This window comes from Lissotriton vulgaris, chromosome 6 (assembly GCF_964263255.1).
Source record: "Lissotriton vulgaris chromosome 6, aLisVul1.2, whole genome shotgun sequence".
NCBI lineage: Eukaryota > Metazoa > Chordata > Amphibia > Caudata > Salamandridae > Lissotriton > Lissotriton vulgaris.
The window spans coordinates 1,529,477,319-1,529,500,011 of NC_141694.1; the positions used below are offsets into that span (position 1 = coordinate 1,529,477,319).

At 44.1% G+C, this 22,693-nt stretch overlaps 1 protein-coding gene across 1 annotated transcript in view; it reads right to left on the bottom strand.

Annotated features, from left to right (window-relative positions):
- PAK5 (p21 (RAC1) activated kinase 5) overlaps positions 1 to 22,693 on the bottom strand; it is an 856,297-nt gene that overhangs the window by 43,493 nt on the left and 790,111 nt on the right. Inside the window, exon 6 of the mRNA XM_086927707.1 lies at positions 21,102 to 21,228. Coding sequence (XP_086783833.1) covers positions 21,102 to 21,228 — 127 coding nt within the window. The remainder of the gene's footprint in view (positions 1 to 21,101; positions 21,229 to 22,693) is intronic.

The following is a 22,693-nucleotide window of genomic DNA, read 5'->3' on the forward strand; positions in this document are numbered from 1 at the left end:
GGCCCTCCGAGGTAGCTAATTATTAAACAAGCACAAGAGCCCCCGCTTCGTTTTTTAATTTTGTACGGAGGATCCATGCACCCAGTACACATTTCTCAGTTTTTCCCCCAAAAACTTTTTTGGGGGGCCAGAGGGGGTCCTTGTGGGACCCCCTAAGCAGGTCTAGAGGGTCAAAATATTTCTAACCTGCCCCCTTTATACATTTTGAACACCTGTTCCACTAATTTCTAGATCCTCTCGTCTACTGAGGCACAAAATGGCTGCCAACACTTCCTGGTTTCGAATGTTGACAACCACTTGACAGCCAATTAGCATTCAGCTCACGATCGGCACGGTGCGCATAGGGTGAGCTCAGGATGAGCGGATCCACTGCGGCCATAGATATATATGTATTTTTAAATGTGATTTTCTCAGGAACCACTGAACGGATTTACACCATTTATGCAAAAGACACAAGTCTAAACCAAGGACTGCCTCTTTGCCAAATTTGGTGTCATTCCGTTCAGCAGTTCGGGCTGTAGCCGCGATGAACGGTTCCTATGGAAAATTGCATGGGGAAACACTTTTTGGGACACCCTCTTTTTCGGTCCCAGCTTCACAAATCACCCCGAGACTTTCAGGATAGGAGCGGATCGGAGCACCCCACTGGTTTTCAAAATTTTGCGAAGATTCGTCAACCGGCGCCAAAGTTATGCCAAAGAATGTTGCTGATTTCCTATGGAAAATAGGTCCTAACTATTACTACCTACTGGCGACCACAAATTCTGTAGAATCTACAGCAAATCCACTGCAGGAAATAGTATCCTGCATTCACGCAGTTGCCATCCGAGTTCGCTCATCAACAGTATTCCGGTGGGCGAATTGTTATGAGCGAAACAAAACTGCAGTACAGCGCAAAGTTTCAAGTTAGAGGAAACTATTATGACTGAGAGATTCCTGGCTAGGGGATACTTACCAAAAGTAATCAACAAAGCTAAGCTTTTAGTAGCTGAAAGGTCTAGAGAATCATTGTTGGTTGAAAAAGAGACAGTTGATCCTTCTAAAAAAGTACCTGAGAAAACTCGATTTATCACAACTTACAGTAACCAGGCAATTGAGATTCGGAAAGGTTTGGGAAAATTCTGGCCAATACTACAAACAGATTCGGATATAGCTAAATGTGTAGATGTCTCACCACAAGTTACTTTCGGGAGAGCAAGATCTTTGAGGGATTTTGTTTGTAGGGCAGTGGAACCCCCCAAAGTGAGAATTTTGGGAATACAAGGCTTTTATACATGCAGAAAATGCAAGGCGTGTAAAAACAGTAGGAACATGAAAGAAGTAAGCTCATCACCAGGTTGACAATCATTTTGTATTACAGAACACACGTCTTGCAATACTGAGTTTGCGATATACGCATTGTTTTGTCCCTGCAAAAAGGCGTACATAGGCAGTACGATTCATAAGGCCAAGATAAGGATTCTTGAACATCTGCGAGCGATTAAAAACAGGGATAAACAATATCCAATCGCTCGTCATTTTCAAAGCCATCACAAACAGAACACGAATCTTTTAAGTTTTTGTGTACTAGATATGATCAAACTCAACGAAAGGGGAGGTAACAGATTACAGTGCCTACGCCGCTTTGAATCAAGGTTAATTATACAGTACAGGACATTAGCCTCAATAGGACACAACTGCGATGAGGGGCTTTCAGTTCACCTGGGTTAAAGATTCATTTGTCAAATCATTATTTATTGTCTGATGAGAGTCTTAATGAGTCACAGTTAGAGAGAGAAATGTAGAGGGTACTATGAACAGTTTTTAGGTCTCCCAAGGCATAATCCTGTTTAAGAAAATGTAAAAAAAATTATTTTTGTAAATGAGATGCTTGTGATTTATGCTTTTTGGATTTTTTTAGTCTATGTTAGTGTTTGGGTTTTTCACATTTTTGTATTATTTGTGTCTTAACAGATCATCTGGAAAACGGTGATTGGAAGAAACGTGAAAGAGCAAAAGTATCAGTATTTTTGAATAAGTCCTTTTTTCTGTACATAGTTATTTAGGTACCAATGTGAATGGTATTTAGCCTACTTGGGCGGTGATGAAATGTACGATTTAGTATGTCTTGGGGAGGGGGTTCCGGTTTTAATATGGACTTTGAGTCCAGCCTGCAAGTTAATGAGGGACGGGACTTTGATGCCATCGTTGCTAATAAAGTTTAGTCAAGATATATATGACAAAAAAGCCCACTTGGGCTATACTGTGGATATTTCCTCATTGCCCTCTAGGGAGCGGGCTGGGGTCTTTCTTTACATTCATCTATGCCGGCAGTTTGAGACACCCCTTGCACTCACGATTTAAGACGCGAGTTAGATTTGACATGTTTAATTTTTTCTTTATTGTGAACAAGAAATATAATTGTGATTAATTTAAGGACAATTTATTTTTTATACTTATTTTGATGAATTTACGGTTTACAATCTCGGTTGCCACGACTGTGTTTTGAAAACGGAGGTCTGTTTTCATTGTTTATTATTTGTTGTACATCACATGTGTATTTAGACCAATGAGATAACACTAACGGCACTCGTGACCAAGAGACGAGGTCTCATCTTGATATCCGAAATACACCATTACAAGATGGCGGCCACTCATGCACCATTGATCCTAGAATACCGGAAGCTGATAATGATCAGCCTACACAGCAGTTTCAGCTTATCTGGGATTGTCGCGGGAATATTAAGCTGGTTTTCAACATGACCTTTACACGTCCCGATTCCACTTACGAGAGAGGAACACACCAACTCATTCTGGTAAGAGACCCGACACGGTCCGGCTGGTTTTAAACGTTAATTTTGGGGATATTGGCACTCTAACTTGCAATCGCTATAACTTACTCTGGGGTTAGTCCTGGAATTATATAAATTGTCTATTAAGCCATTTTGAGGCTTCGCTTTATTCTCCCTCCGAAACGGTAAAGCTCTGCCTGGGGGATAATCTGACTTATATGGTGATGTCACTGACCTTATCATGAGTGATGTAATATGTGAGGCCATAGGCAGTGCCTTGTGGGGCACAAGTTATAGATATCTTAGCTAACTATAACTGCTGAATTTCTCTGGTTCTCTACAAGTAAAATGTCAACTTAACCATAATGCCCCTGTAACCTTTGGTATTTTCCGTGAATTTTTATATTTTTTTTACAATTCTATTTCCTAACTATAACATCCCTCTAACCGTAGTTTTTTTTCTGTGAATTTGTAACGCTTTTTAATAACCCTGGGCGTAGTTTGCGAAGTAGACCTACGCGTAGCTACTCAAAGTGCACTTAGCACTACGCGAGTTACGCAAACTGCATAGTTCACTGTGCATAAAGCTGTTCACACTGATTGCATAGTGCCAGATGCTTGTCCACACTGTGCAATCAGTGCAAACTGCATCTTGCACAGTGCAAGCAGTCGTTTTCAGCCGCTTGAGTAGATTTCTACTCGAGCAGCAGCTTTCTCAGCGCGGACTGGTAGTTTCTCATCGTGAGTGGACGCATCAGTGTCACAATGGGCCGGTGATTGGTTGAGTAAGTCTCTCAATCCGTGAGTATGTGCATGAGTGCCGTTGTGCATTTTTAAGTAAGTATATGACTGTCTGACTGGATCTGTGAGTGGATACATGAGTGTCTAATTGGGAGTCTGAGTGAGTGAGTGAATGCATGCGTGTCTGAGTGGATTTGTGAGGAAGCGCATGAGTCTCTCAGTGGGTATGCGACTGGTAGAGTGAGTGACTGAGTGGTTCTGTCAGTGGGCATGTGGGTCTGTGAGTTTGACTGTGTGGGTACATCAGTCTCTGAGTGTATAACTAAATGGGTGCATATGTCCCTTAGTGGGTTTATGAGTGCCTGTGTGAGTGACTGTATGGGTGTGTGAGTGTCTGAGTGGTTCTGTGAGTGGATGCATGAGTGTCTGAGTGGATCTGTGTCTGGAAGCGTGAGCGTTTCAATGGGTCTGTGAGTGAGAGCATACGTCTCTGCATGGGTGAGTGAATGGGTGCATGCATGAGTGTCTGAGTGGTCTGTTATTGGGAGAACGAGTGTCTGGGTGAGTCAGTGAGTGGATGTCGGAGCCTTGACTGGGTGAGTGAGTGGGTGTGTGTATATATGAGTGAGTTTCTGAGTGTGTGTGTGAGTTTCTTAGTGACTGACTAGGTAAATAAGTCCCTGAGATGCTCTGTGAATGAATGTGGGAGTGACTGTATCGGTGTGAGAGTGAGTGCATGAGTGTTTCAGTGGGTCTGTGAGCACATGAGTGAGCGTGTCGGTCAGTGAGGGCATGAGTCTCCATGTGCGTCTGTACATGGGTGCGTCACCTCCGAGTAACTCTGTAAGTGGGTGTATAATAAGTTCCTGAATGGGTTTGCGAGTGAGTGCATGAGTGTCTCAGTGGGTATGTGACTGGATGTAAAAGTGTGTGAGTAGATAAGTGAATGGGTGCATAAGTATCTGAGTGAGTTTTTGAGTGCATACAAGAGTGTGTGACAGTGACCAGTGAGTGTGTACAAATCTATATCTATTTTTATATTTTCACCAATATTCGTGATAGTCATGATGTCCCTGTGACGGGACATGGAGGTCGCACTGGCAGTAGTGAATGGATGTCTCAGTGGTACATGTGCGAGTAACTACATATGTAAAAAGCAGTATATGTGAGTGATAGTGTATATAAATAACTATATGTGAGAGTGAGTGATTGTGAGAGTGGCTGTATGGATAAGTGTGTATTTGTATCAGTGATTGTATCAGAGAGTAAGTATGCGTTAGTATCTGCTTGAATAAGTGAGGTGGTGTGTGTATAACTGTATAGGTGAGTAAATGGAAGTGTGATTGACTCTGGATGAGTGGCGGTGTGTGAGTATCTGTATAGGTGTATTAGTGCATATGATAGTGTTGTATTGATGAGTGACTGCATGTATGAGTCACTGTATGGGTGAATGAGTGTATGTGTGTGAAGACCTAGGAATCAGTGAGTGTGTATGTAGTAACTGGTACTGGTGTGTCTATGGTTTTGAAAATGGTAGTCTGTATTTTAGAGTGGGTGTATCAAAGGTTATATTAGGGGGTGAGGAGGTGCATCAGATTTTCACGTGGATGATCTCATCAGTGATGTCATTTCAGATGTTATCAGTGATGTCATCAGTGATGTCACTCACCATGTCATGACTTTTATACTATGTGACGTAATCAGCAATGCATAGCGGGGTGCGAGTTATAGTTAGCTTAACTAACTATAACGGCAGAATTTCTCTGGTTCTGTGCGAGTGAAATGTTCAACTAACTATAACGTCCCTGAAACCTATGGTTTTTTCAGTGAATTTCAAAGATTTTTTAAATACTAATTTCTAACTATAACTTCCCTGAAACCTATGTTTTTTTATTTCATTTCAAAGGTTTTTTACATGCTAATTTCTAACTATAACATAGCAGTCACATTTTCAGACTGGCGGAAAAAGGTGAGCATGGCATCCAAACACCTTTTAGCAAACCCACTGTGTGGGATTTACTGGAGGTAACAGGAGGGGTAGTTAGCCCCCAACATCAACCTTGGGGGCCAACTACCCCTTTTATTACCTCCAGTAAGTACCACACAGCAGGATTGCTAACTTGTTATATACCAGGCCCGACCCTCCCTGCACCACTGTGTAAAACGCGCCCCCCTGGCACGTTGTTAGTTGGGGGATTAAGTCCCTTTGGATCTCGAGGGTCCCTGGGGGCCAATCAGCCCACCAGGTACCTCCAGTAAGTGCCACAGAGCTGCGCTGCAGAGAGGTGTTCTGAGGTCACGCCCCTTTTTACACCACGCTGCAAACGCGGCTTCTGGCTCACTGCTGCTCGGAGTATAAAGTCCACTTTTGTCCTGAGCCCCTCAGGACACAAGAGGACCTCATCGCGCCACCAGCAGTGCACCAGAAGCCATGTTTGCACAGTGGTGTAAAAGGGGCGTGGCCTCAGACCACCTCTCTGCAATGCAGCTCTGTGGTGCTTACTGGAGGTACCTGGTGGGCTAGTTGGCCCCCAAGGACCCTCAGGATTGAGGGGGACTAAATCCGCCAATTTACACACTTGTATGTTAGGCCCCGCCCCCTTTCTACCCCACTGTGCAAACGCACCCCCTGGTGTGTTTTAAGTTGGGGGAGTTAGTCTCCTTGAATCCTGAGGGTCCCTGGGGGCCAACTAGCCCACCAGGTACCTGCAGTAAACGCCACTGAGCTGCATTGCAGAGAGGTGTAAAAAGGGGCATGGCCTCAGACCACCTTTCTGCAAGGCAGATCTGTGGCGCTTACTGAAGGTACCTTGTAGGCTAGTTGGCCACCAGGGACCCTCAGTATTCAAGGGGAGTTAATTCCCCAATTTAGAACGCGCCAAGGGTCGCGTTAGCAGAGTGTTGCAGGGAGGAGGCGGGGCCTCCGACGAGTTGCCGTTTTTTTTTCTGGGAGGGCGGCTGTGTGGCCCCCCTTTCCTGGGCTACTTTGAGCCCTGGGGGACCCATGCCCAGGGCCCTCAACATTTTCATTTTCTTTCTTTTAAAAAAAGATACAGGAAGGGGGCCGCGTGGCCCCCCTACCCTGGCCCCTTATTGGCCCCGGGTACCCCATCCCCTCGGGCCTGGTTTAAAAACAAAAATTCTATTGTGGCCAGGGGACTCCAACCCCAGGGCCCACACTTTTTTCGATTAACATGAGAGGGCCGCATGGCCAGGTTTAAAAAAAAAAAATTCTATAGTTGCAGGGAGGGGGCTGCGTGGACCCCCCACCCCTGGGCAATTTCTGGCACCAGGGACCCCTTCCCCAGGGGCCCATGCATTAAAAAAAAAATATGCAGAGGAGGGCCGCGTGGCCACCCTCCCGGGTCACTCCTGGCCCTAGGGACCCCTTGCCCCGGGGCTGACCCTTTCCCCTAGGGTCCCTGGGGGAGTCCCAATGCCCCCATTGTCCTGAGGGCTCCCCACCTCTGCGGGAGCCGGCATTGCTTTTGACCAAGGGAAGCTGCTGACATGCAGCTCCCCTTGCTCAAAAGCAATCTGCTTTGGTTTCTTGAAGCAAGAGCAAGTTTCCTGCTCTCGCTTCGAAAAATCAAAGCAGAGTTTGCTATAACAGAGCGGGAGCCACACGGCTGCCGCCATGCCATAGCAAACAGCAATGTCCTGGGGGTGGGCACCCCGGGACATTGCAGGAGCTGGCCCTGGGGGTGGCAGTCCCCAGGGCCATGAAGGGCTCCTAGGAGGGGGCAGTGCGGCCCCCCTCCTTCCATTTGTAAAAAAAATGTAAAAATGTAAATTGATACTTGTATAGCGCACTACTCACCCGCAAGGGTCTTAATGCGCTTGTACGAATACAGCTGTGGAACCCATTCTGGCCTTCCCTGTGAGGCGTCCATTTCTGGGCACCCCCAAGGTGGATGCCAGGCATCCTTAGCGTTGTGGGGGCCGTGTGGAGATTAAGCAAGCTATTGCCCAGAGTTGCAGAGTGGGACTACATGATTGGGGACTCCATGATTGGAATAAGCACCGAGGCGAGAATTATCAGGTCCGTGGAATTTTGAGCCCAAGACCCGTTGAGGTGGGGAATTGAACCCTGGTCCTGGGCTAGACCTCTGCATCAGGGTCTGCCGCTCTAATCATTCAGCCACACTTCTCCGGGGAAGTGGTGGTCACCGGGGCTCATGGGTCAGTAACGGACCCCCAATTTTGCATTATTTGTGCCAGGGAGATGGTGGTCCCCAGGGCAGTGTGGGGGGGAGCAGGAACTCCCCCACACAACTTAAGCTGCACATTTAAGCCCCAGGAAGGTGGCATTACCCGGAGATGAGGGGGGCCACGTGCCACCCCGCGCCTAATGAAATAAAGCCCCAGGGAGGTGGCGGTACCCGGGTTTGGGGGCTTCGGAGCCCCCCCACATCAAATTGAGCAAGCCTGTTGAGGTGGCGGTTCCCGGGGCTGCGGGGCCCCCATGGGCCCGCGCTATTCATTTTTGACATTGCCCCCAGGACCTGGCCCTCCCGGGGCCCCATTAAAATGAAGCACGGGAGACCACAGTTTATTTTTATTTTATTTTCTCTGCAGGATTCGCGCACCCAGCGCGAATTCTGCTGTTTAAAAAAAAACCACTTTTTTAGGCCTTGAGGGCTCTAAAAAGTAAATATACTTAAAAAAGGAACAAAATGTTTGTTTCCAAATTTAGTGAAGCAAAGAGAAGCGTGAAAGGGGTAGGTGGTTAGAAGTTTAGTGGTATGGGTTATTGATACAAGGTTAAAAGTTAAGGATCTAGGCCCAGATGTAAAAAGCTATTTTTTGGTTGCAAATGGGCTGATTCACAGAATCAGGCCTTTTATGAATGAAAAAAGGTGTTTTAAAAGCACCAAGCCCCATTGGTGATTCGGTTATCTATTATCGAATCACAAATAGGGTTTGCAATTCGGTATGAGGAAGTGGTAGTGCTAAGGGTGTACCTTCCTAATACCAAACTGCAGTGGTATTTGTGAATGTTTTGCGACTTAAATGCGGTTGCACAACATTCGCATTTTACCACCTTCTTCAAGTAGGTGGTAACCCATTTGCAAATGGGATGGGGTTCCTTTGTGAATGTTTGTAACCAATGCCTACTCTTAAAAGAGGAATAGAAAACTTTTCATTTTTCCTTTTGAAACACATTATGTTTTCCTTTAAGAAAAAGTGCTGCACTTAAAACAAAGCATTGCTCCTTTGAAAAGCAATCACAGACATGGTGGTTTGATGACCACAGCACGTCACCAACCCTGTGATGTTTGCGATTCCCAATGGGTCATAAACGAAGACCTATCTCATGAATATTAATGAGGTAGGTCTATTTAGGACCCCTTGGACTCGCAATATATGTGAAACACACATTTGTACATGGGTGTTTGTGATTGCCAAATAGTGAATCACAAACATTAGCTATTTAGTAATCTCAGAACCTTCCCTATGTACATCTGGCCCGTAGGGATTAATTTATATGATTAAGGGTTTGAAGTATAGGGATTAGTGGAAAGGGATTTAGAGGTTAATGGTTCAAGGATTAGGGTTATGTGTTGGGTATAGGGTTAAAGGTATGGTTAAGGCTATAAGTAAAGAGCTTAAAGTATATGGTTAGAGTAGATGGTTAGAGATATGTGGTGCAGGGTTTAGGGTTTGGGGTATAGGGCTTGGAGAGGGGTTAGAAGTATATTGGCCATGGGTATGGGGTGGAGGGTAAATGGTTAATAAGCATCGCTTCAATGTTTAATTGTTTAGCATATAAAGGTTGGATTTAAGAAGAGAGGTTTATGGTTAAGGGTATACAGTATTGGGGTCAAGGGTGCATAGTTTATGAATTTAGAATATAGGGCAAAGGGTTAAGTACACCAGGTTAAGGGTTGGTGTATAAGATCAGTGTTTGAAATATAGGGATGATGAGCAACGGTGTCCTGGGTATTGGGTAACAGAAGTATTAGGGTTAAGGGTTTAGGGAACAAGAATAAGGTTTAAAGATTTCAGGTACAGAGGTTATGAGTAAATGGTTAAGACTATAAGGAAAGTGTTGGACCCGGCCTTTTTGGCAGGTTCACCCCGAGACTTTTGCTTTTTCCTAGCCTGTTTCTGTGACCTGGTGTTGGTGATTTTAGGCCTCTGCGCACTTTTTCACTGTGGTACAGTGTAAAGTGCGTGAGCTCTCTGTGTATGTGTGGTGAGTGACCTGCCCTTCCATAGGAATGAATGGGGAATATGTATGCCCATGGTAGTTCCTGATGTGTGGGGAGTGCAGGGTCGAGTTCGGTATGTGCAAACTCGTGAGATTGAATGCTGCACAATGGTATATGCGGCATGACTGTGTCTAGTGTAGAAGTGCCACTTCTAGAAGTTGTAAAAAAGGGGGATTTTTACCTATGCCTCTAAAGTTGATTCAAACAATTGATCCATGAAAGAGGATAAACCAAATTTTATTCGTTTTTCCTGACACTTGATTTATGTTGTGTTTTCTTTGTGATTGATTATAAAACTTATTTCATAATGAGCCAGAGAAAGAACATCATCAACTTCACATTTTGCCATACAATTTTACAAAGTGTTGAAACACAAAACATAAATATTTACAGTGAAAAACATGTGAAAATAAACAAGTCTATTTGAATACAAAACAAATGTGCTCTCAAGTCTCTAAACAAATCAATCTAAACGAATCAATAAACAGTTGCCAAGAGATAATACAACAAAAACTGCAATTGTCAAGTAAATTCCCAGGAGGTAAAAAGAACTTTTTGTTACCACCCACGCCCCTGTTGAAGTATTACCATACTCTTATTAATTTTAATCAGGGGGTAAACAGATGCCATTGGCATAATCTCTTTAATGAATAGATAAATGCCGACGCATTTCGAGTCTCTCTGTCTGAATCACAGGAGTCTCATCAGCGCAGGATAAGTCGTATCCGTGGGAACTTTTGTAACCAAGGTTGCGCTGGTCTTTAAAATGTCATCAATGCCGTGGTTGTCACACTTTTATCATCTTGATCTGGCAATGCATCGGACGACTGAGTCGGTTTTACTCCGAGTGCCGAGTGTAGTTTACATTTTTGTCAGTAAACATCAGGGGAGCGGAAATGAATACTGCTGTTAGTTAAATTGCCAGGTCGTGTGTCCGTCAGGTGTAAAGCTTTCCGTGTTGTCAGTTTCTCTCCTTCAGAGATATTGGCCCCTAGCGCTTAATAGCGCTCTAGTCTGTCCAATGGCGCTTGGGAGCACTGGAAGTTGTCTTGAGCGCTTGAGAGCGCTTTACTTTCACTTTCGCGGCTGCCCACGCCGCATTTTGCCCGTATTTTAATTATTAATTTAAATACCCCGATAATTGTCGCAATTACGAGTGCCCACCTCGCTTGTACTTTTATATTTATATCGAGGGTGCCCACCCCTCGGTACTGCTCCGAGAAATCACCGCCGGCCGGCCTGGGACACCCCCGTGATGTCATTCCCGGGCCGTGCTGGGATTGGCTGCCAGCCCGGGACCTGAGGCGGAAGGAGAAGAGAGGAAGTGTGGCCTGTTACGGGGCTCCCGTGTGCTGAGGGAGCCCCGAGAGAGGAAGAGTCGAGGCTGCAGGCGCCGGCAGGCCTCCGGTGTCATAGAGAGACCAGCCGAGACTAGAGAGGTGGCGGAAGGTGCGGGTGGGGCTCCGTTGTCAGGAGAGCCCCGCCGCCCAAGAGAGAGAGATGCCGCAGGGACCCAGCGTGATGTCTAGAGACCCGGTGAGTGGAGAGAAGGAGAGGAGGGGCATCGGGGCACATTGCCGATGCCCGCCCCTGCCCTCCATCGTGGGTGCTGGGGTGCTGAGAGGCCTGTGGGGCCTCACTCGATGCCGAGTCCCCCGAGAGGGACTCCACCAACCCCGCCCACATTTATTCACGAGCCCTAGGCTCCCTGGGGCATATTGTTGATGAGCTCACAGAGGCTCAAGGGGGCATATTGGATTTAGAGCCCTGAGAGGCTCCTGAGCAGTTGAAGATTTTCGAGTCCGCGAGGGACTCCAATGAGGGGGGCAATCATTCCTCGCTGAGCCCAAAGGGGCCGCTCTCCTGTTGCCCCGCCGCAGATGGTTGGAGCCCAGAAGAGTCTCGGGGGCATGGTTGGTTTACGAGCCTGAGAGGCTCGAAAATGTAGCATTTCGTGTGCGAGCCCAGAGAGGCTCCCTGCCCACATGGAGGTTTAGAGCCCCGTGAGGCTCTTGGGGGACACAAGTTGTTCAGAGCCTGTGTGGCTGCCACGTGGCCCCATCATTATTGATTCCCAGCTGCCCAGCAATTAGAGGGCAGCTGCACCGTTTAGGCCCCTGACTTTTGGACACAGGGCGTCCTAGCCCCAACAAGGCAGGTTGGCCTAGGGACTGCCACAGGTGGTGGCTGATGTAAGTTTTGCACAATTGTGTGGTTTTATTTCACCTCTGAATGTGTTGGTTTATGCATCATGTGTTTTTCCCTGTCCTTACACCTCTGAATGTTTTTGGGCATCATGTGTTTTTGTGCTATTGAGTTATGTTCTGGCACCTCTGAATATTTTTATGCATCATGTGTCTTCCTTGATTTTACACCTCTGAATGCGTTGGTTTATGCATCATGTGATTTTCCTTCCCTGCACTAGTGAATGTGTTTTGATGCATCATGTGCCTTGTTATTACACCGCTGAATGTATGTTTTATGCATCATGTGTTTTCCTTCCCTACACCTCTGAATGTTGCGAGGCATCATGTGTAATGTGTTCTTGCTTATACCCCTAATTGTATTGTGATACTTAGGTGGTTGTTCTTTCTAGTACAAGTGGTCCTAGTGAGGTCCTGGTTCCCTGCGTGACATTCTCCTAAGGTGTTTAGGGTTGCGTAGGTGGTACTTACCTGTTACCAGTTTACTGGTTGTGTGCTATATTTGCTAATTTGTGCTACAGTGATTTTATATCCTATATTCTATATTCTAGAAGTACTATTTCTACTAAGTGCTGATTCCGACAGTGGCCCATGTGGCCCTGTCCTGTATATAATCCCTTGTGAATATTGCCGGTGCCAGTTGGCACAATGTACATGTGTGACTTCTATCTGATGCGTTTTTACAATACAGAAGGTATTTTTATATAACCTTGTGTGGAGTTCCTTTTGTGGTGTGCCTAAGATGTTGTTGCTGGTGTGTGCTGGCGCAAATGCTTTACACATTGCCTCCGGGATAAGCCTGTCTGCTCGTGCCAAGCTACCAAGGGGGTGAGCAGGGGTTATCTTGGAGTGTGACTCCCTTGCCCTGACTAGAATGGTGGTTTCTGCCTAGCTTTGGCGTCAGCCTTAGCCAACCAGAAATGCCCAGTTCTAACAGAAAGGATTTGGGGTGTAGGGTTTTTAGGTTTGGGATATATGGTTATAGGTTAAAAGTATAGGGGTTAGGGCTCTGGGTTACAGATTAATGGTTAATGTACTCTTGGATATTGTCCAGTTCCTCTTGATAATCAGCATGGGCATGACGAAGTTGAAGATTCCGGAAGAACTGAGAGTCTGGCATTTGGAAGTCTGTGCCTAGGTCCTGGAATGCCCACACATGGTCCCGTTCCCAGACATCACCGACCTTTGAAATACCTATGTTGTCCCATCCTTTGAAGCTCTCTAGGTACAACACCTGAGGCAGCCAGTGGAGTCTCCAGTGCAAATTTGCAGTCCCACCCGGTCCACCACAAGGTGCCTCTCCATGCCCTAAACATTACTTGGGTCATCTCCCGAAAGGAGGCTGGAATGGCAATGCCGTATAGAATACCTATTACCTTGTCCAGGTCTAGCAACGATAGCTCACACTGTCATTAATTGGGCAGGAGTTGAGGCACCCAGTAATACAGACAAATGTCTGGTATGACTAGGCCCCCGTCTTATATCACACAAAGACATTTGCCGAAAGCTACCCTAAGGGTTTCACCTGTCCATATAAATGTGCGTCTCATTGTCGTTACAGCATCAAACCAAGTCTTAGGAATGTGCTGGGGATAATTCTGAAGAACATACACAAGCCTTGGGAGGATCATCATTTTAATAAGCGCTATTCTGCCCAAAAAGTTGAGGGGGAGTTTGTCCCACTGTACCATGTCCTCCAGAGCCTTATGCAGCACAGGGCAAACGTTCAGGCTCCATGTAAGGCCTGGCTACCAGGAGATGTATATACCAAGATACTGGAAGTGAACATGGCATATCGGGATACGGGATTGCCAGTTTTCGTCTTTGCGGGTGCCCCTCAAAGGGACCAGCAGGGATTTGTCACAGTTGACCTTAAGCCCAGACGCTGCCCTGAAGACTTCCAAGATATAGAAGAGCCTAGATCCCATCTTGGCTGGGCGGGACAAAAACAGCAAGATTTTGTCATGCAGAGTTGGTGTAACATTGCTCTATTGAGCTCCAACTGGCATCTCATTGATTCAGTCTGCTTCCCCTCAGTCTCCCACTCTGGTCAGTATTGAGGCTTGCAGGTCTGTGATGCAGCTGCATTTCTCACAGTATGCCCCTTGAGCGTATGCGCGTTGCAATACCCCTCATGGAGGCCTTGCAGCCTAACACAAAGGTGCCCGCTGTGTCAACGGTGCCCTATTTAACCCCTTCACTGCTGGCCCGTTTACGCCCCTGTGCGGTAAACAAATGAACAGGGGCGGGCCATGACGAACCCCAGCCGTCATCAGCACACAAGCACCGTAGTGCATGACGGCTGGGGTTCGTCATCAGCATGCAAGGGGTTAAATCTAGTTTAATTTAGTTCTTGGAGCAGACAGTCCACAAACTGGTCATCCATGAGGAGCCAAGCATTAAGGCGCCACATGGGGCGCCTCCCTGCATGTTTGGATGCTAAACAGAGTAGTGGGAGGATATATGATCCTGTGGTGTGGAGACGGTTAACAGCTGGGAGAAACAAGTAATCTATACAGGACAGTGACCTGTATGTTGCAGATGCATGGGCATATTGTAATTTCCCAGGGTTCCACACCTGCCATGGGCCACTAAAGCTAAGCCCCCTTGTCAGTTCTCCAGGCCTCTGCCCTGTCACTAAGCCTGAGGCCCCTTGTCCAGTTCTCCAGGCCTCTGCCCCCTCGCAAGGAACCACCTTACACCCCATGACATATTTTAAAATCACCTCTCACAATGGTCACCTTTGGGGTCAAAACGGGCACTAAAGTTCTGAGAACCCCCAGTGTGGACTGCTGCATGTCCGGTGGGCCATACATGCTGAGGATATTGTATATAGTATCCTCCAGTGTTCTCTCTAAGAGTATGTATTCGCCCTGATTGTCCCGTGTGACTTTGGTTATAGCTAAAGGCTGTGTTTTGTGCAAACAGATTGCAACCCCATGGCACCCTCACACATATCCCATGTGATATATTCTGTTATATCCCTGCAAGTCAGAAATGAAATTTGCAGTGGTGACCCTGTAACTGGGTTTCCTGGAGCAGCAGGACCATAGTGTTATGCCATTGCACAAATTGGAAGACTGCCCCTCTCTTAATGAGGTCTAGAAGACCGTTCATGTTTCAGGTCATGATTGAATGGGGCCCGTCATAGTGGTAGGGAATGAACCAACTGAATCCCCCTGCATGCTGTTCACACGCCCCTTAAAGGCTGGTCTAGCAGGGTCTTCTACAATAAATCCACCCCTCCGGATGCACAAGTGGGATCAGAGTGTGTTGCATACCCATTAGTGAAGAGCATAACATTAGACAGGGCAAATCGAAGTTATGCCAAAACATAACTCCATCCCTCAACTATCCTCTCTCTATAATTCCTACCCAGTAGAAGCATCTGTTGGCCATACCCAACTTAGACTTAGTACTAACTATCTAACTGGAGGGGGTGTCGATGTACCCAGGCAAGCCGAATAGGCTGCCCAATGACGGTTGGTAAGTAGCCCTACTTGTCAACACTGTCTCAGTATACAATTTTGCTGGTGTGCATTGTAGGATCTTTCAGTCAAATCGGGGACTCACCCCAAGTTCGAGTCTGCCTATGTTATCAGTTGTGACTGGAATGCAGGACCAGCACCCACACAGCAGCATCCTCTCTCCCCATCAGAGTCCGTGGAGGCATCCACACACGACCGCCCACTATGCCTCTGCCGCAATCATTTCCTCTGACGTTTACCTTTCACTTTTTCAAGCTCGGTGCCTAATGTCAGGGATGGGCTGGTCACTTGCCAGGGAGGTGGCTGGTGCATGGCAAGCGGTCGTTGTTCAGTGAGCCAAGTCCATGCTTTCTTCAGCAATTTGAATAGCCCAGTCTTGGAGTGATGGATTACTTGCAATTTGGCAGGATATAAGCAAATAGGGTATATGCATTTTGCGCAACTTTCATTTCACTTGATCTTTGAATTCACGCTGTGATTAGACCTGGTGGCTGTAGTCAGGAAAGATCATTAAGCTCCGTGATTGAAACATCAAGTTTCCCGTAAGTTGGACCCCCTTCAGAAAAGCGTCTCAGTCCTAGTAGTTTAACAAATGTGCTATCAAGGGCCAGGGTGGGGCTCCGGGTAGGAGCATCTGGGTGGGCGAGCTATGCGCCCTTTCCAGGATGAAGCAAGAGGACAGATTTACTGGGTCCATCCATCATGTAATCCATTGTTCAAGAAAGGTCTCAGGGGATGGGTCCTCAGCCCCCGCCAGAAAACCAATGAAGCAAAGGTTATTGTGGCGGGCACAGTTTTCAGCATCTTTGGCGCAGTCTTGTACAACCTAGGGGATCCGGGGAGACGCAGGTCACTTCTGACAAGAGATTTTTTTAGTCTCGTACAATTCTGATATCGTCCATTCTGCTTCAGTCCCCCTGACCACTGAATGGCAAAGGTCTTTGCAGCAGGGCCACCTCCGCACCAACCACCCCAATTTGTGTCTCCAGTATGGTCTTGGATTCTCAAATAGCTGTGAGAATTATAGAGGTGTGGCCTCATTTGGTGGGGCTCCTTTGCTCCCCAACTTGCACTGTAAATGTAGACATTTTGGCCTGGCCTGGCAGAGCTTTGTTGTGGTCCATAGTGCCTTCACCAGCCAAGCTCAATCAAAACGTGTGGGGTTTGCAATTAATGGTAAGTTTCCACTGGGAGTTCTCCTCTTGGGGAAGGGGGAAACCAGGCCCCCCTGCTCCAGACATGCCTATCTGGGTAGAAATTCTAGCATTCAGCAGATCATGTCTCTCGTATGGTCACTGAGGCCACCGGAACCACCCACTCCATGGTGCAGGCCCAGCGCCCCAGTCGGTCTGCTTCTGAGTTGTTTGTCAAAGAGGGTGATTGATTTGTGATACAGATAGGCTGAAAGAGATTAGGTAGTGTTAGTTTGAAGGGATAGGGTTTTAAAGCAGAGAGGTTGGGACCTATGAAATGAGGTATCAGCCAATTACAGAATTATAATAAGAGATATTAAGGCAGACAGGTTTGAGATTAAGAGGAGGCTATACTCAGAAATAGAAGGCATGCAAAGGATGGAAGGTAAGAAGAGGGCCACTCTGAAGACAGATTTGAGAGGAATCAAGCAGTAGTCAGTCAAGGTAATTTTTGTGTGCAGGGTTTAGGAGTATAGTGGGAGAGGGCTTTCTGAGATAGCAGGCAATCTAAGGATGTAAACCTGTAGAAAAGCAGACTGATGTTAAAAGCTGTAGAAAAAAAACATTATACATAGTGCTCCATAGAAGGCAGTTAAATACATGCAAATCCGAGTGTACACATCACAAACATTGAGCATTAGTCTGTTGTGTGCCAACCCTATTACAGGCCTTTTAAACATAGTCTGGAGTATCCCAACCTTAGTTGTAGGGCCTGTACACTGCACAAGAGGATTCGGCACAGAAAAGAGAAAAGGTCTCATTTAATCATCTGTTAGATTCTAATACAGGAATCAAATAAATTTAAATAGGATTTATTGTCCAGCACAGCATAAACAGTCTCTCTGCTATAAGATCCAGTTGCAACTGGCTCTGTCTCATTAACCCTTTCGATGCTGATGACGAGCTCAGCTCGTCATCACCCACGGGTGTCGTGTGCTGATGACGAGCTGAGCTCGTCATGACAACAGCAAAATGGTAATTTGCAGCACAGCGCAAAAATCACTGCAGCAGCGATGCGGTTAACCACCTTCAGAATACAGAATGTCATTGGAATGTAAACAAGGTGTACAGGCAGGCATCTCTGGAACCATATGTCACCAAAGCAGAGACAGATAAACATGACAAAGATGTGGTAAAGGATGTAACCTCATCTTCCCACACTATTCTGTATTAAAAAAAATAATTTTATTTTATTTTTCACTCACTCATTAAAAAGGAGGTTTTTGGCATCAGTTGTGAATGTCTTTTCAATGGGAAGTGAGATGTAACATTTGTTTTGCAACCAACTCATATTCTAGGTTGTTTCTATGGCACAGCAGAGCAACCACTGATATGAAAGACATTTACAGTTAACATCTCAAGTGCGTGCTGTGAATGTGTGCATATTTGCCCAGTATAGTGTATGCATTGTACGCGGTAACTAGACATAATATCGAATTCAAAATATAGAATAGCCATAATATCGAAGTCAAAATATAGAATGGATAAAATATCGAATGGACAGAATATAGTGGTGAAAAATATCGAATTGGAGGTAAATAATATAATATCAATGGTTTAAAACATAGAAAGTCAAAATGTGGAGGTATATAATATAGGTAATAAAATATATCACATTTTTCATAATATCGAATTTTTTAAAGTGTTTTGTATGTTAGTATATATGTGAAAAGTGTATATTATTTTTTTTATTTATTTTAAGTAATGAATTTAATGTTATTTAATTTTTGCGTAATTTAATTCTGTAGCGGGTTGTGGGTTTATATGGGAATAGGGTGGGAAATAATTTAATTATTTTAAATTAAATATACATTTTTAAAAATTATTAATTATTTTTAATTTGATTTTGCGTCTTAGTTCTGTAGTGGGTTGCGGTTTTATAGGGGAATAGGGTGGGAAGTAATTTAATTGTAATTAATTCAATATTTTTATTATTTTATAGGTATTCATTTTGAATTAATTGTTAATTGATTTTTAATTGGTAATTTATTTTTATTAACTAATTAATTAATAATTATGTTAATTTTATTAATTTATTTTCCGTAGCGGGTTGTGGGTTTATAGGGGAATAGGGTGGGAAGTAATTTAATTGTAATAAGTAAATACTTTTTATTTATTTATTGGTATTGATTTTTAATTTATTGTTAATTAATTGTCAATTGGTAATTAATTTTTATTAATTGGCAATTAATTTGTATTAATTCATTAATTGATAATTACGATAAATTGTATTATTTATTTTCTGTAGCGGATTGTGGGTTTATAGAGGAATAGGGTGGGAAGTAATTTAATTGTAATTAATTACATATTAAAAATACTTTTTGTGTGTTGATAATTAATTTACTGTTAATTAATTATTGTATCAATTTGTATTATTAATTAGTTTTTGCTATTGAACATTAATTAGTTGTTAATTAATTATGAAGCAGTAATTAATTGTAACAACTAATATTTATTTATATTTCTAATTGATTAATTATTACATAATATTAAATTGGTAATTAATTTTAATTTGTTATTGGTATTGATATTTAATTTTTTTTAATTAATATATAAAATCATTACTTTCCCTACTGTTAAATTCACTAGAGTGGAAATTGTAATGTTTACCCCTACGCTGTCCAACGTTTTCACTACTGTTACACTCTCTGGAGTGGGAATAGACATTTTTACCCCTACGCTATCCAACGCTTTCCCTACTGTTGCACTCTCTGTAGTGGGAATAGTATTCTTTACCCCTACGCTATCCAACGCTTTCCCTACTGTTGCACTCTCTGGAGTGGGAATAGTGATTTTTAGCTACCGCTATCCAACGCTTTCTCTACTGTTGCACTCACTGAAGTGGGAGTAGTAATTTGTATCCTTCCTCTATCCAACGCTTTCCCTACTCTTGCACAAACTGGAGTGGGAATAGTAATTTTTACCACTACGCTATCCAACGCTTTCCCTACTGTTGCACTCATTGGAGTGGGAATAGTAATTTTTACCCCTACGCTATCAAACGATCAAACGTTTTCCCTACTGTTGCACTCACTGGAGTAATATTACGTTAATATATATATGTATATATATATATATATATATATATATATATATATATATATATATATATATATATATATATATATGTTCCAAATGCCCAATCATTCACTGCTTTCACCGTATCGAGAGTTGCGTCGTCACCAAGAGACTCCTTGAACTGAGTCTTGCTTACACCTCCATTAAACGACCACGCCGTGTGAGATTTTCAAAGGATTTCTTTATTTAGCCGCTGCCATACGCGTTTCGACTACACAGTAGCCTTGATCACTGGTTACGGTTTTGGAGGAACCAACCCTGTTTCTCACACAGTGACAGTGTATTGCTGATATTCCTGAAGGAGGAGGGAGGAGTCTCAGACACTGAAGTAGATACAGAGGGGACAGAGCTCCTATTGAAATTCGATTGTTTTTTTGCTGAGAGGAAACCTGGATATTCAGCCTGTAGCAGTGCCATTTGGTATATAGGAGGGGTCGGAGAGGGGGTGCAGTTTCGGTTGTTCAGAGCTTGCAGAATTCTTTAGGTGAGATAAGCATTTTGCCTCTTTCCTGATCACTGTCTTCTTGGCTGTTCATAGCCAAGTGCAGATAGTTCACACCTCTTTATGCCTCTGTTGTGGATGCTCCAAGCTGGAGATTACCCCGCTTTGATGAGCATCACCCCACTCAAAGGCTGCATCTGCAGAATAGCATAGAGAGGCACCACACAGCGGAGTAAGGAATCTTCTTGGAGTGGCTGCTTCCAGGCGCTGACATTCTACTTAGTACACCTTTCCATTTCACACTGTGTCATGTGGTAGGCCCTTATGGAAGGATACCTATATTTTATAACTGCCTTCACAGGAAACGTCAGAGTAAGTGGCATCAATCGTCTTTTCTCGGAGAATTCAAAACATTTCTACTTCAATTGAGGCTTGAGCGGAAAGAGTGTGAGCCAGCCCACGGTAGCGTCTGGCTGCAGCCAACTCTGATGTTGGCCGTGTACAAGGTTTTTCACTCACGTACAAAAGCAGCTCATTGTAACTGACAATCCTTAGTGGCAACGTGAAAAGACACTGCAAGAAGTTTCAAGGAAATGTGGCAGGAAACTGAAGGTCATTTTGAGATCTGTACTTGTCTAAAAAAATGAGTGCTCGTGAATTTTACTCTAGTGCACGTTATGCGCCAAAACACATACCTCTCACCTGCTCATTTGCTCAAGTTTAGTTTTATGATCCAATTTCGGGTGAAAAGTAACTGCAAAACAGAACATTAAACATACTAAAGATGCAGGAGCAAAACAAAGTCATAATGCCATACTTTTCTGCATAATGATCAATGAGGTGCTAAAAGACCGCAGCAACTCAGCACACACTTTAAGATTAACTGAAATGAAACTGGCAAGCAAAGGAAATTAGTAAGAGTAGAATGCAACCTGCCGTTTCATTAAGAGAACATACATAACAGCTTACCCTTCCATCACTAGTTAATAATATAGAATCGCTTTTTATGTCTCGATGTATAACTCCCTGAACGTGAAGGTAGGACAGCGCTTTCAGAACCGACAGGCAGACTGTGGCTATTTGCTCCTCATTCATTCTAAAAGGGAAACGTACAGAATTAGATATTCATATTAAGACATATATAGCGCTTCAGAAAGAAACATACTTATAGTCAATATAGAGATCATCGGATGGCATTTCGGAAGTGAAGTTGTCTGTTGTGCACATCCTGACAATAACCATGTCAATAATTCAGTAACTGACTTATAACATGGCAGTACAACAGTGATGTCTTTCAAGTATTATGGATATATGTGTGTGAGTTTCAATGTAAAGAATCTGTTACAGTCAAATAAACATAGTGTCAGAAGAGTGAATTAAAAAGATGAACAGGTTAGCCAAAATGCATACAACAGCATTATAGGAGCAAGATTGTTACGACTTTCCAGTGCAGATTCACAAATGTGCAAAGCTGAAGTCATTAAAGATATCCTTCAAACCTTTATGTAAATATGCAAGTCACTCACTCACAAAACGGTGTATTGCATCCTCTGTGGCTGGATGTGGGGAGATGAGGATGACTGTGTGTGCTTTACTCCTATATCAGAAAATTGAGCAGATGTCGCTACCTACAAAGCCCTACATTTCAATACCCCCAGATTTTTGGCCCAAAAAGTAGAAAAACAGGGGGGATGGGGGGGATTGATAGTTGCAGAAAATTGTGAAGTGCGAGTTCCCTGCTACTGAAACCACAGCGGAACCTTTTTTTTTGTCAGTCAAACAAGCTTTATTCGACATAGTCATAAAAGCATTACAGATAAAAATGTGTTATATAAAAATAGAATTAGAATTTACACAGAAATTTAAAACAAATTTTTAAAATTCAAAGTTTATTACAATATGAATTAGAAATCATCATGTTAAAATGTATCAAGTATTCAGGTAGAGAGTGCATTATCAAGAGCCTATCCCTTTACATTTTTGTTTCTAATAATCCAGGCCCATCCTAAAAATTTCGCCACAGCTATATATATTACAGGGCTTGGGTTTGTACAGATAATTCTAGCAGCCACAGTTCCATTCCGTGTACCCAGCAGTTTAGCCATGGGTCGCACCCAAACTCTGCGCAGAGCGGAGTAGGCCGGACACACAAAGAGTAGATGACTAACTGTTTCTTTGGGATCTAGGCACGATGGGCAAGAGGTACTTCCACCATTAGACCATCTGGATGTGAAAGATCTAACAGGTATACTACCAATTCTCAGTTGGAAATAGAGCTTTCTATCCAGTGGCTTCGTTATGTCGTCCCAGAATGTCTCAAAGCGAGTCTCATCCTTGAACTCCATAAACACCCCCGTTAATGAAAGTGGGGGAATGGTCCTGAGGAGTTTCGAGGATATCATCTCCCAGTACAATCCCTTGACAGCCTTTTTCGAGCGAAATATAGCGGTGGTTGGGTCTTCCCATGTCTCCACCAGACCCAGCTCTCTGAGAACCGCTCTAATTCCAGAGAGCCATTTTATCTGATGAAAGAAATCACTTTTAATAATGTCTAGAAGTCC